General features: G+C 50.5%; 1 protein-coding gene and 2 pseudogenes across 1 annotated transcript; all 3 read left to right on the top strand.

Moving 5' to 3' along the window:
- Positions 1-565: 565 nt before the first annotated feature.
- On the top strand, positions 566-1504 carry LOC113888799 (olfactory receptor 13J1-like). The gene has a single exon (XM_027535791.1). It carries the CDS (start codon positions 566-568, stop codon positions 1502-1504), a length of 939 nt encoding a protein of 312 aa, XP_027391592.1.
- A 7413-nt stretch (positions 1505-8917) lies between these two features.
- LOC113888802 lies at positions 8918-9897 on the top strand (annotated as a pseudogene).
- Positions 9898-16446: 6549 nt separating this feature from the next.
- LOC113888801 lies at positions 16447-17391 on the top strand (annotated as a pseudogene).
- The last annotated feature ends 326 nt before the right edge of the window (positions 17392-17717 follow it).

Below are 17717 nucleotides of genomic sequence, written 5' to 3'. Positions count from 1 at the left end.
CCAATAGAACAGCATCACTCAGACTGAATAAGATAGAAACTGTGCTTTCACAAACTTTCCAGGTGATTCTCATGTAATCCTTACAGGTGATTCTAAGATTTGAGGACCTTCCATCCAGCCCATTGTTCCCGAAACTGTGCTGCTAGAATACTTATTTGCAGGAGGTTAACAGGTGCTCTGTAAAAGGAGGATCTATGGTCAAATAAGTTTGGGAACTACCTACTCTCTGCATCACCTTCAGAAAGTCACCAATCACAGTGGTGTGTTAATGACTCTGAGAAGTTCCACAGTAAATTCTTTGCTTTTGATTAATCCAACGTTGTTTCAAATTGCTTTTTCAGATTGCCCACATTTCCATTAACACTCTCTTAGAGAAATTCTGACCCACCTCATTCCTCATTTTTCACGTGGATCTATTGAAGATTGGAAGAAGTATGGGGACTGCCCAGAGTTTCAGAGAGAAAGTGTGTCAGGGATCGAAAAGCCCTAGCAATACGCTTCACCCCTAAACCCTGCACCCTCTTTCCCGGCCTCCCAGCCATGCATCCCTCCAGAGCTCTGTGATATGGAGCCAGTCAACAGCACCGAGGTGTCTGAGTTCTTCCTGAAAGGATTTTCAGGTTACCCTGCCCTGGAGCACCTGCTCTTCCCTCTGTGCTCAGCCATGTACCTGGTGACCCTGCTGGGGAACACAGGCATCGTGGCGGTCAGCGTGCTGGATGCCCACCTGCACACACCCATGTACTTCTTCCTGGGCAACCTCTCCATCCTGGACATCTGCTACACGTCCACTTTTGTCCCCCTGATGCTTGTCCACCTCCTGTCAGCCCAGAAGACCATCTCCTTTCTTGGCTGTGCACTCCAGATGTGTCTGGGTCTGTCTACAGGCTCCACAGAGTGTCTGCTGCTCACCATCATGGCCTATGATCGCTACCTGGCCATCTGCCGGCCCCTTAGGTACCCCGTGCTGATGAGCCACCGGCTCTGCTGGTTGCTGGCGGGAGCCGCCTGGGTCTTCTGTCTCTTCATGTCAGTGACTGAGACAGTCATCGCCATGAGGCTGCCCTTCTGCGGCCACCGTGTGGTCAGTCACTTCGCCTGCGAGATCCTGGCAGTCCTGAAGCTGGCCTGTGGTGACACGTCCATCAGTGAGGTCTTCCTGCTGGTGGGTGCCATCTTGCTGCTGCCCGTGCCCCTGGCCTTCATCTGCCTGTCCTACACGCTTATCCTGGCCACCACCCTGAGGGTACCCTCAGCCGCCGGGCGCCGCAAAGCCTTCTCTACTTGCTCAGCACACCTGGCCGTGGTGATGCTTTACTACGGCACCGTTATCTTCATGTACATGAAACCCAAGAGCAAAGAGGCCCGTATCTCTGACGAGGTCTTCACGGTCCTCTATGCTGTGGTCACACCCATGCTGAACCCCGTCATCTACAGCCTGAGGAACAAGGAGGTGAAGGAGGCCGCCAGGAAGGTGTGGGGCAGGATACAGACCTCCAGATGAGGGAGGCCAGGGCTCCTGCAGGTTAGCAGCTCAGGTCTGCCTTCGCCTACAGAGAGGATGGGTAGGGCACAGGGTTGGGGGTCTGGAATCTTCAACCCAGAAAGGCAGCACCACCTCCCACTGATCCTGCCACGGATCCGAGCTCACAATTCACCTTTGTTCCTTCCCCAGGCAGAGCCCTGGGCCAGCTCTCAGCATCAGTCTCCGCTACTTCACCCCAGCCTCCCGGCTGGACTCAAGATTTCAGTTTTGTTTCTCTCAATGTATCCTCCAAGGGTAATCCAAAGGGATATTTTGGAAAAGTCTATTTGATCATGTCTCTTTCTTGGCTAAAACCACTGAATGGCTCCCAGAGCTCTCAGGATGAAGTGAAAGGGCTTCGCGGGGGCATTCCAGACCACTGCAGCCTGGCCCTGCTGGACATGACCAATCCCCTTCCCCACCCTGTGCCCCACAGACTCCCTCCTGTCAGCCACACACACCAACCCAGCAGGAGCCTTGTGCGCCCAGCAATACCCGACTCTGTGCCCTTCTTGGTTCTTCCCACAAGGCAGCCCCCAGCCAGCACACAGCTCCCTGTGTAAAAGGACTATCTGATCCTCGAGGCCTGTCCTTTTATTTTTAAAATGTAATTCCCTACGCTACACATGAGGTCCTTGTTGTTTTCCTATTTTACATAGAGTACTGTAAATCTGTTAATCCCCAACTCCTGATTTACCCCTCCCCCACCTCAAGGCCCATCTTGAATGACACCTCCTCCAGGAAGCCTCCCCACTCTGCACCTCTCACTGTGCTCCTCCTGCTTTATTTCAGTGTTGCTCTAAGAGCCAGTAATACCGGATTTCACTCTGTCCCAAGGTCTGGCCCTGCCCAACCCCAAGCCCACACCGGTTTCTCAAATAAACAGAAAATATATCAATGTAGGGCAGAGCCTGGGGTCCTCCCCAAATCTGAGCAGAGCTGAGATGAAGTTCACAGATGACAGGCACAGTCTAGTGCCTGGGGAGCTCACAGCAGAGGCAGTGCCAAGGCCCAGCCTCCACGATTTCCAGCCCAGCCCAGGCCCTGGGACACTGGTCACCGGAGCAGCGGAGGGTCTGGCTTCCTCTGTCGCTTTAGCAGCAGCCGCTCCACTGCCTCCCTGCCGAGCGTCCAGGCTTCATGTGGCCTTGGGGAGACTCTGCTTCACCCGTCTTCAACCCACCTACTAAGACCCTGCCATTTCCACCTCTTCCTGGAGCTCGGCCTCTTCCCAGATTTGAACACACAGAGGAAACGGACTCAGGCTTGACAGCATCTCCATTCCCTGCCCCCTCTGGCCTCAGTGGTACCATCTTGTGTGATGGGAGAGCTCAGCCGCCGAGCAGCAGGCCAGCTCTCCTGCGCCCTGTAGGTAAGCACAGTGCTTGTCTGAGCCCTCAGGTACCCTCCAGTCCATCTTCCTGCTTCCTCTGCTGGTCAGAACAGAGGCACAGTGGAGAGCAGCGCAGCCCACAGCCCACAGCTGACCAAGCCCGGGCGAAGCTTCTGCAGAGATATTCTGCTAGGCCTTTGATGCCATGACAGGAGTTTGGACTTTATGCTGTGGGGACGGGAGTTTACAATCACACTTCCTTTTAGCAAGGTCACTGATTAGACACCATACTTCACCCATGAAATTGCAAACAATTTTTCTAACATATATCGCTAACTATAGTGCGGTGAAGCAGGTAATATCATACACAGGTGGGGAGGGTGTGAATAAATTTATATGAACTTCCTGCCAATTAAGTTGTGCATATGAATCAAGAGACTTGAAAACTTCACACCCTTTGACCGAACACCTCTACTTTTAGGAACTAGTCAGAGAAAATTGTTACAGGTACAAAGATTTGTCTATTTATCTATTTGTCATTAATCAGAGAGGTATTTTTGGTAATACAAAATTCTAAGACTCATAATGTCCAACTGGGTCAGAATGTGTAAATAAATTCAGGTAGAGCAAAATGATGGATTGTGACCCAGCCATTGTAAATCTTATTTTTTGAAGAATAATTGATGATGGAAAATGCTCACACTGTAATTAACATAAAAAAGGTTGAACAAGTAACTTTGTACTCAATATAATCTCAATTTTTTAATGATATTTTCTTAAGGATATATAAATAAGTATGGCAACTCCAGTATATCTGTGTAGGAAAACCCATGGACAGAGTAGCCTGGTGCGCTACAGTCCACAGGGTCACAAAACTCACAAAAAGAGTCAGACACAAGTTAGCCGCTGAACTATAACAACAACCTTTCATGAGCACAGGTTCCCACGGCACTCCTGCCAGGAGACACCCCACTTCATAGCCCCCAAGATTCAGGTCCAAGGGCAGGGCTGCAATGAGACCCAGTCTTCAGATTCCTGTCCAGTGTCTCTCCTGTGCCCACCTCACCCAGCCAGGCCCTCCTGGGGCAGCACAGGGAACCTGGAGTCTCTGAAGCCACATTGTGCCAAGTCTGCAAACCTGTGTCATCAAGAGTCTGAACTTTAAATTGGAAAGGGACTACGAGTCCCGGAAGGCAGGGAGCAGGAGAGAGGCCTACATGGCAGGGGACCAGGAGGCTGAGCCTCGGGAGCTCGGGGCCTCGATCCTGGCTCACCCCAGCACAGTGTGTCTGCTGGTAATGAACTCAGCACTCCCTCCCCCTTCTCTCCCAAGCCTCAGATCACCTCACCTGGCAGCTTCTCCAGCCACCTGCCTGCCCTAATGTCACTGGACAACAGGTAGGAGGCAAGGAAAATCCATCCAGCATGTTGACTATTCTCCTGAAATCTTCTTTAATCATACAGAAACCAGAATACCTGCTTGGAGAAGGGAACAAAGTGATACTACAATATCCACTACCACTTGCTGAATACTTACCCTGTGCAAACGTCCGTGCTAACGCCTTTCACTGAATCCTCAAATTCCCCCACAAGGAAATACTATTCTTATCCCTACAGGTAAGGAGGCTGAGACTGAGAAAGCCATTAGCAAGTGGCAGGTCTCAGACTTGGGCTTGGCGGTCTGTCTCCAAAGCCCACACTCACCGTCTCTGCTGTCAGTGTGGAGTGATGCGGGAATCCAGATGAGGGAACTTCTGGGTCATTCTAACAGCAGCTTCTCCTTGTACTCCTCAACTTCCTTTAAACCATGTCTGAAGCTTAAAATAAGAATGAAATGGTTCAAACTAGATTTACCAGCCATTGAAACTGACCTGATATTTATCTGGGTTGGAAGCTGCTAGAAAGATGAAGGAATATTTCAGGGATGGTACAGAGTGTTAAAAACCACATATTGAATAATTCCATTTCACACAAGGAGAAACTCAACGAAGGTCATAGAGCAGAAGGGGAACAAGGGCAAGAATCAAACCTGGATCCCTCACTCCCAGTCTAGGGCTCCTTCCAGGGCATCACCTTGCTTCTCAGAAGGGCTAAAAGTGGGGAGAGAGTTAGACAGTGATTGTCTGTGAACCTGACTTTCCAGGACATGATGGAATGAGAGACCTGTCAGACAGATACTAGAGTGGTTTCCTGAGTCTACTGCAGAACACCATTGCACCAAAATGCTCTGCAGCATGTCTGGTCCTCCTCTGGGCATTTGTAGGATTACACAGGGCAGCAGGCTGTGGACAGATGGGACACATGTTGCTTCTGGGTTGGACCAGTGACCTGCTGGTGTGAGATTCTCCTGTGTTCTTCCCCAGCTGTGAGAACTGGTGACGTCCCAGAGGGTGGAGCCAGGGCCTCTAAGGATGACAACCTGGAACCGAGCCCCCTGAAAACCTGCAATGGATATGAAGGGTGAAAACTAAACCTCTGTCCTGCTAAATCACTAAAATCCTGAGGTTGTGTGTTACTGCAGCAAGACTCTGCTCAACTTTTTTTTCCCACTGTAAGATCTTTTTGATTTTAAACTTTAAGCTTTTTATTTTGTATTGGGGGTATAGCCGACGAACAATATTGAGGTAGTTTCAGGTGAACAGGGAAGGGACTCAGTCATTCAGATACAAGGACCCATTCTCCCCCTCACCCTCCCCACCATCCAGGCTGGCAAGTAACATTGGGTACAATTCCATGTGTTGTGCTATACGTCCTTGTTAGTTATCCATTCTGAAAATAGCCAAAACTCAGCTCATCTTGATGGACCAAGAGAGCTACAGTTGCTGTCTGTGGTGCCAGCCTGAGCCCATGTTGTAGTCCAAGCTGGCAGTAACCTGGCAGCATGGTGTTTTCTACACAGAGTCTTATTTCTTTGAGGTCACAAGCCTATAGCTCCATGGGCTGTTCCTGATTTCCATGAATGTGTTCTGATCAGATGCTTCAATTGCAAGGAAACCCACCTGTCTCCTCATTTAGCTCTTGAGAGGGAGCAGTTGTTCTTGCATGGAGGAGATGGCACCCCCAAAGCTCTCGTCCTTGTGATCACATCCTGTGTGTGCACATGGGGGAAAGGAGAAGGAGGGTCATCTCAAAGTAGGAAATCGGGGATCAGGATTTTAGCAGAAGGAAAGTACTGGATCTTATACAGCAGCTCCTGTGTGGGGCGCTGGGGAGGTTGGTGGTAAATTGGACACAGCCCTGTGATTTCCGTGGCTCACAGTCTATTGTGTGAGAGAGAATGACATGCACAACAAACCGTGCTAATGACTGTGTGAGCATCACGGTGTCAGGATGGTCAGTGCTGTGGAGACGTCTGAGAGGGCAGCCCCAGGGAGAGGTGGGTGTGAGCTGAGCCTTGGAGGATGACCACAGAGAGAAAGGTGCTCCAGCCTGAGGAAAGCAGAAGAGGGAGGGGACAGGAGCCGGTGGGGTTTGTCCACCAATGGGGAGTGTGATCTGCTGAGGTGTGGAGGCATGCCCGAAGGCGCAGGAGGTGAGGCGGGGTTGAGGGGAGGCCAGAGCCTGATGACAAAGCCCTCCGATGTCCATGCCATTCCCACTTGGTCTCTCTGATGGAGACAAGTTGGGGAGAGAAATGCAGAGTTAGGTGGTTTCCTACCATTTACTTGCCTGGAAACACCCCCACTCCTGTGTCCAGTGTCGGAATTGGAGGTTATCAGGACTCTTGGACATAGACAAAGGACTTATACTTGAATCTGAAATGAAGCTGTGGACTTAATCCAGCCACATGAAGTCATAACCTAGGAGAGACCTGCCCTTTTAACTTCTGCTTTCCAGACATCAAGTTTTACTCTGTCTTTACATTCCAGACTCAAAGAGAATCTAGATGTTTCTAAAGCCAAGTGAGAGGAGGGAATAGGATCAAGGTCACCAAGAGAAAGGGGATGCCTGCAAACACTGCGAGGGAAGAAGGCACATAAGCCTCTGCTGTGTCGCCAGCACTCAGTGCATAGTAGGTGCTCCATAATAATATCCTGGATGTGCGAATTAATAAGCCATCACACTCAGGCAGTTATTCACCTGTTTGCCAAACTTCAGCAAGAGAATCCCTACCTTCAAATGTTTGCATGGGTAAGATTTACGGTCAATGACTGATCCAGATTAATCACCTACCCCATGTGATCCAGAAACTTCCTTAACAATATCACCCTGATTTAGGCTGGAGGAAGGAAAACCAGCACAAGCTCTGGGGAGAGAGGGAGTCCTGACAGATGCTGGAGGTCTTGTCTGGGAGAAGGAGAGCACAGATCCAGCAGGTGCCATGGTTGAAGGCTCACTCTCTGACCTGAAGCCTTGCCGCTAGGTGATTTACTGGTACTTTTAAATTGAGTCTCATCTCGATTACACAGAATCCCCACTTTTCAAAAGGAAATTGGGGCTCACAGGCCAAGTGACTTGGTCAATATTGGAGAGGTATACATAGTTATGAAGCTGTCATGCAGTGCTGGGTTTTTGAGCTGACTATCTGTTGACTGACTGGCCTTGGAAGCATTCACAGTATGAGGTGCCTGGACAAAGTAGACAGAGGCTGCTCTCAGGTGTGACAGAGGAGACAGGTGTGCAGCACAAGAACAGGGAGGGTGGCCAAGGGCTGTGGGAGGAAGAAGGGAGCAGGCAACTGTGCAGGGGGCAGGTGGGAGACAAGGAGAGAGGAGCTAGGCTCTGAAGAGGACAAGAAGCATCCCCCTAGTGGGGAGGAGAGGGAGGACAAGCCTTCAAAAGGGAACTTCTTGGGCAAAGTTATGGCTCTGGGGACAGACATGGTTTATTTAGGAAGAGTTAAGCTCACCGGCTGATATGAACGATAGATGCAATTCTACAGGAAGAATGAGAGGGAGGGAACCATTGCTGAACGACAGAGAGGACTCTAATGTTGTCATAGGACATTGGCCTCACGTCCATCAAGGAGTGAAGAGATGGAGGGAGGGAAGTTCACTATCAGCTCCTATTTATCCCTAAGAGCAGGGGGTCACCTGGGCCACAAGACAGCTGTCCATCTGACACTTGACACTTGGCTCCCTCCAGACACTGGCATTTCCCAAGGGGCTGAGCCCACCTCAGAAGAGACATGGAGGCTCCTGGGCAAAGACTGTGGCAGCTTCCCACCCTCCCTTTATAGAGTGGGTCAGTGACCCAGGACACCTCTGCCAGATTAGAACCTACCTTTCCCTCCTGTGTAATATTATTGTCAATATCATTTATTCTAAAAAGCTATATGGAGGCCAAGAAGAGACTCAACTGGCTTTTACGACCAGAGTTAAATGTTGTGATCAGTGGCTCTATTGGGATAAGTATGTTCTTGTATATTCTTTTAAAAATCAATTCATGGTCTGTGATCTTAAGGAGAGACACCTGCATAAGGCTGTACATCTTTTGCAGTAGAAATGTTCAACCTTTATGCCCAAAGGAATGAGGTGACCATCACTCATCACCCACGTGCCTTCCCAAGCTCATCCCACTTAATTTGAGAAAGAGGAGCAGCACTTGTTACAAATGCAGCATCTCTTGTCCACATAGTTTTCTTACTGATATAGCCCAGCACCTAAACACCCTGCACAGGGTAGGCACTCAACAAATTCTCAGTAACTGAATGAATCTGAAATCCTGTGGGCATCATTCAACCACATGAAGTCATAACCTAGAAAACGTGCTTCCTCTTAATAACCAAGAGCACTGCAGATTTAAAAGGAGCTCAAGAAACAAAAATGTATTCTCTTGTCTCCCCTAGGTCAGCCTGGGGAGAAGAGAGAAGAGCTTAAGAGATAAGAATGGACCCCATCTCCTGTAAGTTACACCAGAACTACAGAACTGAGGGGGCTGGAATGCAGACCTGAAGTGCACTCTCTCATTGTACCGATGGTGAAACTGAGTTCCAGAGGCAGGGCTGACCCGCCCCAGGTCACACATCCACGTTGCTTGGCTCCCAGGCCCACTGGTGATTAATCCAACACCTTCATGGTGCAGATAGGAAAAGAGCGAAATGAGATGGATGGACTGAGATGAGTGGGGCAAACCAGACGGTCATGACAGAGTTTGTCCTGCTGGGGCTACACGACCACCACAACCTAGAGATGGTCCTGTTTGTGCTCTGCCTGGGCATCTACTCTGTGAACGTGCTGGGGAACACCCTCCTCATCGGGCTGAACATGCTGGACCCCCGCCTGCACACCCCCATGTACTTCTTCCTCAGCAACCTCGCCCTCATGGACATCTCTGGCACATCCTCCTTCGTGCCTCTCATGCTGGTCAACTTCCTGGAAACCCAGAGCACCATCTCCTTCCCTGGCTGTACCCTGCAGATGTACCTGACCCAGGCACTAGGCTCCACGGAGTGCGTGCTCCTGGCCATGATGGCGTGTGACCCGTCCGTGGCCATCTGCCAGCCGCTTCGCTACTCAGAGCTCATGAGCTGGCACACGAGCATGTGGATGGTGGTGCTGAGCTGGGGGGCAGGCTTTGCCAACTCCCTTCTCCATTCCAATCTCACCTGGAGCCTCCCCTTCTGTGGCCACAATATCATCAACCACTTCTGTGAGATCTTGGCAGTGCTGAAACTCGCCTGTGGGGACATCTCTCTCAATGCACTGATATTAACGGTGTCTTCAGCTGTTGTGACACTGCCCCCACTGCTGCTCATCATCCTGTCGTACGTGTTCATCCTCACTGCCCTCCTGAGGGTGCCCTCTGCTGCCGGCCGGCACAAAGCCTTCTCTACCTGCTCTGCCCACCTCACAGTGGTGGTGATTTCTATGGGACTATCTCCTTCATGTACTTCAAGCCCAAGGCCAAGGACCTCTACTTGGATAAGCTTCTTGCATTGTTCTAAGGGACCCCATCGCTGAACCCCATCATCTACAGCCTAAGGAATGCAGAGATGAAAGCTGCTGCCATAGCTCTGCTGAGGGGAGACCTCCTCTCCAGGAAGATGGCCCGCTCTCCTGTTGTTCTCAAGTCCATCAGGCAGGTGTGTGTGTGCTGAGTCACTTTAGTCCTGTCCAAATCTTTGGGAACCTATGGACTCTAGTCTTCCAGGCTTCTTTAAAGGTCCATGGTATTCTCCAGGCAAGAATACTCGAGTGGGTTGCCAGGTCCTCTTCCAGGGGATCTTCCCGACCCAGGTATCGAACCAAGGTCTCTTATGTCTTCTGTATTGGCAGGGGGATTCTTTACCACTAGCACCACCTGGGGAACTAGTTATACTGTGGCGTGACTTCAAAATTGCAGAGGCTTAAAAACACAAAGGTTCTTTTTTTTTATTTCTTTTCTTTTTCTCTCTGCTTAATTTTATTTTATTTTTTTTTAAATTTTATTTTATGTTTAAACTTTACAATATTGTATTAGTTTTGCCAATTATCGAAATGAATCCGCCACAGGTATACCTGTGTTCCCCATCCTGAACCCTCCTCCCTCCTCCCTCCCCATACTCTCCCTCTGGGTCATCCCAGTGCACTTGCTCACTCTCCAAGTCCATCAGATTTTGGACGGGGGATCAACTTCATCTTTTTCATCCTGTGGGCCTCAAGATGATAAAGCATCTGCCTTATGCACACTACTGATCAAATGATAAAAAAAGAAGAGAAGATGACAAAGCCTGTGTGGATTCTTTCAGCTTCCACTCAGAAATTACCTGTTATTTCTACTTCTACCTCCTTGGCCAATCATTCAGGGCACAGGCCAGAGTGGACACCAAGGCCTGGGGATGCCCACCTACCCCATTTCTGGAGGGACGGGTAAGACTAAGGAATCCTGAAGAGCCTGTGACAATGCCACTACCCTACCGTCAACCCAGGAGCTACTAGAGATTTCTAGAGCTTCCATTCTCTGGCCAGCTGTGCCTCACTGGCTGCTTCCAGGTTAATCACCCCAGGGAGCCCTGGTTAGCTGGCTTGTGTGACTCTGGACTGGAGTATCCAGCTAGGTTTCCACCGGCCCTCCAAGAGTTTACTCTGCTCTCAGGTTCTGGGTTCAGGTTGAGCACGAGAGAATCTGGAAGAGATGGAAAGGCAGAGGCAAGGCCGTGCTGAGGTGGTGGAGCCCTCACTTGCTGTCAGTGCAGCCCCTCGGGCTCCTGCCAGGCCACCTGCAGCTGCTGTGAGGCCCGAGCGAAGGGAGCTCCAATCAGAGAGTGCCAGGTCCTCCTGTGGGTCACCAGTGTCACTGAACCCAAGACAATGAGGGCCTGACATGGGTTCCACCGTGTCCTCTTGAGCACTGGTCTGTCCCCACCTGCCCCATACCCACCGGAGCACAGCTTTAGACGCGACACCAAGCGCAGAGGCCGAGCATGGCACAGGCTTCTCCTGCAGCTCCCACAAATGACAGCTCTGTTCTCCACAACAAAGCCTTACATCACACACTGGTCCTGCTACTTTGGCCACATCCTGGCTGATTCACCACCCAAGAACCTATGGTGCCTCCCTCTTACCACAGAAGGAAGACCACATTCTTCAGCTGAGTCCTTGGGCCCCCAGAAAACAGCCCCCGCTTTGTGAGCCTGATGTTCTATCCACGCTGCACACCACCAACCCCTCTCCACATTGTCAGTACTCCCCACATCTCTGTATGTTGTTCATGCTGTTCCCTGGGGAGATCTGGAACTTTTTTTTCAAGCCACCTTAGACACCATCACTTGAACACAGCCTTTCCTAGCTTTTTAAAGGGGCTCTCTCCTTTGTGTCCCACCACACTTTGTTGGCACAGTTTGTTTGCTATGTAAACCTTTCTGACTGATGTTGAGGCTGAAACTCCAATACTTTGGCCACCTGATGCAAAGAACTGACATTTGAAAAGACCCTGATGCTCGGAAAGATTGAAGGTGGGAGAAGAAGGGGACGACAGAGGATGAGATGGTTGGATGGTATCACCAACTCAATAGGCATGAGTTTGAGTAAACTCCGGGAGTTGGTGATGGACAGGGAGGCCTGGCATGCTGCAGTCCATGGGGTCACAAGAGTGGGACATGACTGAGCGACTGAACTGAACTGAAGCCCTTCTGCTTTGTGTCCACAATGTTTCATAACAATGTGGGTGCCTCGAAGGCAGGACTCTTTAGGGGCTTGTCTCTGTAGCTCCACAGAACTTTCCCAACAGAAGGTTATTGAACTGTCACTCAAATACACAGATGACACCACCCTATTGGCAGAAATTGAAGAGGAACTAAAGAGCCTCTTGATGAAGGTGAAAGAGGAGAGCAAAAAAGCTGCTTTAAAACTCAACATTCAAAAAACAAAGATCATGGCATCCAGTCCAATCACTTCATGGCAAACAGATGAGGAAACAATGGAATCAGTGACAGACTATTTTCTTGGGCTCCAAAAATCACTGTATATGCTGACCACAGCCATGAAATTCAAAGACACTTGGCGACTTGGAACAAAAACTATGACAAACCTAGACAGCATATTCCAAAGCAGACACATTACTTTGCCGACAAAGGTTTGTCTAGCCAAGCTGTGGTTTTTCCAGTAGTCGTGTATGGATGTGAGAGTTGTGCCATAAAGAAAGCTGAGCACCAAAGAATTGATGCTTTTGAACTGTGGTGTTGGAGAAGACTCTTGAGAGTCCCTTGGACAGCAAGGAGATCAAACCAATCAATCCTAAAGGCAATCAATCCTGAATATTCATTGGAAGAACTGATGCTGAACCTGAAGCTCCAATATTTTAGCCACCTGATGCGAAGAACTGACTCATTGGGAAAGATGCTGATGCTGGGAAAGGTTGGAGGCAGGAGGAGAAGGGGAAGACAGAGGATGAGATGGTTGGATGGCATCACCAATGAATGGACATGAGTTTGAGTGAACTCCAGGAGTTGGTGATGGACAGGGAGGCCTGGCATGCTGTGATTCATGGGCTCGCAAAGAGTCAGACACGACTGAGCGACTGAACTGAACTGAGGGCCAGAAGAAACTTGAGTGGAAATGGAGTGTGGCTGTTAATGGGGACAGAGTTTCCCTTAAAGGTGAAACTGCCTATCAATTGTTCATTCAGTCACCCCAATGTCTTTAAATGTATTCAACAAGAGTGGCCTATACATTGACTTAATTGTGCATCCATCCATCCATTCATTTATTGATCCTGTACACGTTCATGGCCCACACTGAGGACTGACCTGTGAGGGTGGATTCCTGGCCCTGAGCCACCTCCCCCAACTTTTGTACACCAATTAAGATCTCTAAGTAGACTCTGTGTAATTGGGTCTTTGGGACATCATCCCTGAAGTACCCCAAAGTTTCTAAGCTGGGTGAATTTCCCCTTCTGCCTCTAAATTGCCTTGGGGATGGTGCGGTTGCCTGGTGCAGGGAGTTTTGAAAGGTCCCTGCTCCCCAGGAGGCTGTCAGCCAGCATGGGGCTGGGAGCTGATTGGGCGGGCAGTCCCTGGCTGCTGACAGTGAACCACGGGGCACCCTGCTCAGCCTTTAGCCCACCAGAATCTCCTAGTTCTACCAACCCTGACACATGGCAGAGAATGCGCTGCATTCTAAGTGCTTGGTCTACTTCTCCCAAATTCTAAGAGCTCCACTTCACTGTATCACATTGCAAACACTTCACTAAACTCTACGACAGCCTAGGTGTGTCTTCTTAGTTTGGAAAGCTCCCGTAATGTGAAACTCTGGGTCCTGACCACTGAGGTTCCCTGGATAGAGGAGGCTCAGATCTGCTTCTTGGACCTGTTTTCTCCTGATTACAGCCAGTGAAGGTTCCTTGTCTCAGAAGCATCTTCCAGGAAACAAGGCACATGGATCTGGAAGAGGCTGAAGGTAAGTAAAAAATGGTGACATGGGGCAGAGGAAAGGGCTGGGATCAGGAGCCCCAGGGAACTCCTGCAGCCCTGGTTTCCCCTCTAACTCACTGTGCAGCACTGGGCAAGCCCCTTCCTTCTTTGAGTTTCATTTCTCCCATACATACCAAGGGTGGTCTTGCTGATCTGCAAGCCCCCTCCCAGTTCAGACAGGTGTCATCCAGGCTAGGAGCCACTCGGATTGAGCAGCCAGCTGCTCATTCCCAATGTGTCTTAGCCTCAGGAAGTGGCAATGGGACAGGAAAAAGTTGGCTGTGGCCAGGCTAGGGGCTTCAGCTTGGCCTTCAGAATCTGGGTGAGGAGGGGAGAGGGAGAGCTCCCTGCATGCTGGTGGGGCTAAGCAACAGGCTGGAAGCCAGTGAGAAAGGTGAGCACCATCCTCCAGGTGCACACACTCGGCCGTGATGCATACAGGACAGAGGGTTCAGTTGGGCTGGGAGAGGATAAAGGGAGGCTCCCCAGGGGAAGTGGCACTTGAACTGGTTTTCACATAGCATTTGGCCAGAAGATAAGCTGAAAGACACTGTGGGCTCTGCAAACGAAGCTCCCTGGCCCAGCTCAGGGAAGCAGAGTCCCACAGCCTGCATCCACCTCCCTCCTCCCAGATCTTCTTGGCCGACAGTCCAGGACAGAAGGCTGAGCGGCCTTCTATCTGACATCCCAGGGCAAGGCCAGTGCTCTCTTTGCTGCATAAGGCCCCTCCGCCCTGAGGCAGCATGCAAAGCTAAGGACCCCGCATCTGTGCATGTGATGGCATAGTACACAACGGCCCCAGCATGGGCTTGACTTGGTGGTGGAGGCCCAGGGAGACCCAGAGAGAGTCCACATTAGGAAGGATTTCGTGACGCGCCTAGTGGCCTGACAGCAAAAAGAAAAGTGTGTCTAAGGGAGTAACCTTCCCGTCACTAGAGGCATGCCAAGAAAAGCAGGATGAGGCTCAGCTAGGAACTGGAGAGGATTATTATCAGGGAATGGTTGAGGCTTCCTGGCCTGGAAGCACATGTGTTCTCATTCCTTCCGCTAATGCCTAGCACCCTGTCTGGGGTGTGACAGGAACTCAATCCCTTCTCGATTCTGAAAGCAATAAACATGGTAGGACTAACAGAAGGAAACTGTCTCCCGCAAGGGTGGCATTGAGAGGACTGGTGCCCAGCCCAGACCAGGCTTAGACAGTGTGTCCCACGGGTTCCAAGAGCCCGAAACACGAGGGAATGTTTAAGTCCTGCTCCTTAGCTGGTGAGAAGATTGGGAGTAGGGGGAGACACTTAGGAGAAAGATGTCCATCTAGGGTGATGAAAGACCAACCAATATTTGGGGTTTAACAGAAGCAAACATCTGCTATGAGCTCAGTGCAGCTGTCTTGCTGTTAGAACAGGATTCTAGACTCATCTTGCCAGGAACCTGCTGTTCAGCCTCAGTTTCCCTACCTGTACAGTGGAGCTCCAATGGATTAATCTCTCAGAGCTTATTGCAATTTGATGCCTAGGAGTTCATGAAGCCCAAGGAGCCCTGGCTCAGGTTAAGAGAAAACAGGAGGCAGGCTGAAAGGTCCATCAAACTTTCACTCAAAAGCACATCAGTAGTCAGTTCAGTTGCTCAGTCGTGTCCAACTCTTTGCGACCCCATGAACTGCAGCATGCCAGGCTTCCGTGTCCATCATCAAATCCCAGAGCTTGCTCAAATTCATGTCTCTTGAGTCAGTGGTGCCATCCAACCATCTCATCCTCTGTCTTCCCCTTCTCCTCCCGCCTTCAATCTTTCCCAGAATGAGGATCTTTTCTAATGAGTCAGCTCTTTGCATCAGGTGGTCGAAGTATTGGTGCTTCAGTTTCAGCATCAGTCCTTCCAATGAATATGATGAGGATGAATTCTGAAGGTCAATCCACAGTAGCTGATGAGCAGGATTTATGGGCTCACAGGATTTATGGACGAGCCCCTAATAGGCTCAGAGGCCAGGAGCCCCTCCAATACAAAGCACATGTGCTTCATGCATGGAGACCAGAGCTGACTGCAGAGGTAAATCAGAGTTTTGCAGGCTGGGGGATAAATGAGACAGGCATCTTCATCCGTGGGAACAGTATGATACAACTCAAGACTTCCTGAAAGCCAGGAGGACCCTCAGAGACCATCTAGCCCAGTAATTCTCAAAGTGTGGTGCCCTAACAAACAGAACAGCATCACTCAGACTGAATAAGATAGAAACTCTGTTTTCACAAACTTTCTAGGTGATTCCCATGTAATCCTTACAGGTGATTCTAAGATTTGAGGACCTTCCATCCAGCCCATTGTTCCCAAAACTGTGCTGCTAGAATACTTATTTGCAGGAGGTTAACGGGTGCTCTGTAAAAGGAGGATCTATGGTCAAATAAGTTTGGGAACTACTACTCTCTGCATCACTTTCAGAAAGTCACCAATCACAGTGGTGTGTTAACGACTCTGAGAAGTTCCACAGTAAATTCTTTGCTTTTGATTAATCCAACGTTGTTTCAAATTGCTTTTTCAGATTGCCCACATTTCCATTAACACTCTCTTAGAGAAATTCTGACCCACCTCATTCCTCATTTTTCACGTGGATCTTATTGAAGATTGGAAGAAGTATGGGGACTGCCAGAGTTTCAGAGAGAAAGTGTGTCAGGGATCGAAAAGGCCCTAGCAATACGCTTTCACCCATAAACCCTTGCACCCTCTTTCCCTGCCTCCTAGCCGTGCGTCCCTCCAGAGCTCTGTGATATGGAGCCAGTCAACAGCACCGAGGGTGTCTGAGTTCTTCCTGAAGGATTTTCAGGTTACCCTGCCCTGGAGCACCTGCTCTTCCCTCTCTGCTCAGCCATGTACCTGGTGACCCTGCTGGGGAACACAGGCATCGTGGCGGTCAGCGTTGCTGGATGCCCACCTGCACCACACCCATGTACTTCTTCCTGGGCAACCTCTCCATCCTGGACATCTGCTACACGTCCACTTTTGTCCCCCTGATGCTTGTCCACCTCCTGTCAGCCCAGAAGAACATCTCCTTTCTTGGCTGTGCACTTCCAGATGTGTCTGGGTCTGTCTACAGGCTCCACAGAGTGTCTGCTGCTCACCATCATGGCCTATGATCGCTACCTGGCCATCTGCTGGCCACTTAGGTACCCCGTGCTGATGAGCCACCGGCTCTGCTGGTTGCTGGCGGGAGCCGCCTGGCTGGTCCTTGGTCTCTGCAAGTCAGTGACTGAGACAGTCATCGCCATGAGGCTGCCCTTCTGCGGCCACCGTGTGGTCAGTCACTTCGCCTGCGAGATCCTGGCAGTCCTGAAGCTGGCCTGTGGTGACACGTCCATCAGTGAGGTCTTCCTGCTGGTGGGTGCCATCTTGCTGCTGCCCGTGCCCCTGGCCTTCATCTGCCTGTCCTACACGCTTATCCTGGCCACCACCCTGAGGGTACCCTCAGCCGCCGGGCGCCGCAAAGCCTTCTCTACTTGCTCAGCACACCTGGCCGTGGTGATGCTTTTCTATGGGACTGTCATCTTCATGTACATGAAACCCAAGAGCAAGGAGGCCCATATCTCTGACGAGGTCTTCACGGTCCTCTATGCTGTGGTCACACCCATGCTGAACCCCGTCATCTACAGCCTGAGGAACAAGGAGGTGAAGGAGGCTGCCAGGAAGGTGTGGGGCAGGATACAGACCTCCAGGTGAGGGAGGCCAGGGCTCCTGCAGGTTAGCAGCTCAGGTCTGCCTTCGCCTACAGAGAGGATGGATAGGGCACAGGGTTGGGGGTCTGGAATCTTCAACCCAGAAAGGCAGCACCACCTCCCACTATTCCTGCCACAGATCTGAGCTCACAATTCCGCCTTGTTCCTTCCCCAGGCAAGAGCCCTGGGCCAGCTCTCAGCATTAGTCCCCGCGTCTTCCCATCAGCCTCCCTGCTGTCCTCAAAATTTCAGTCTTGTTTCTCTCAATGTATCCTCCAAGGGTCATCCAAAGGGTTATTTCGGAAAAGTCTATTTGATCATGATTCTCTT

This window comes from Bos indicus x Bos taurus, unplaced genomic scaffold (genome assembly GCF_003369695.1).
Source record: "Bos indicus x Bos taurus breed Angus x Brahman F1 hybrid unplaced genomic scaffold, Bos_hybrid_MaternalHap_v2.0 tig00001989_arrow_arrow_obj, whole genome shotgun sequence".
Taxonomy (NCBI): domain Eukaryota; kingdom Metazoa; phylum Chordata; class Mammalia; order Artiodactyla; family Bovidae; genus Bos; species Bos indicus x Bos taurus.
This window is presented reverse-complemented; position numbering and strand designations above follow the sequence as displayed.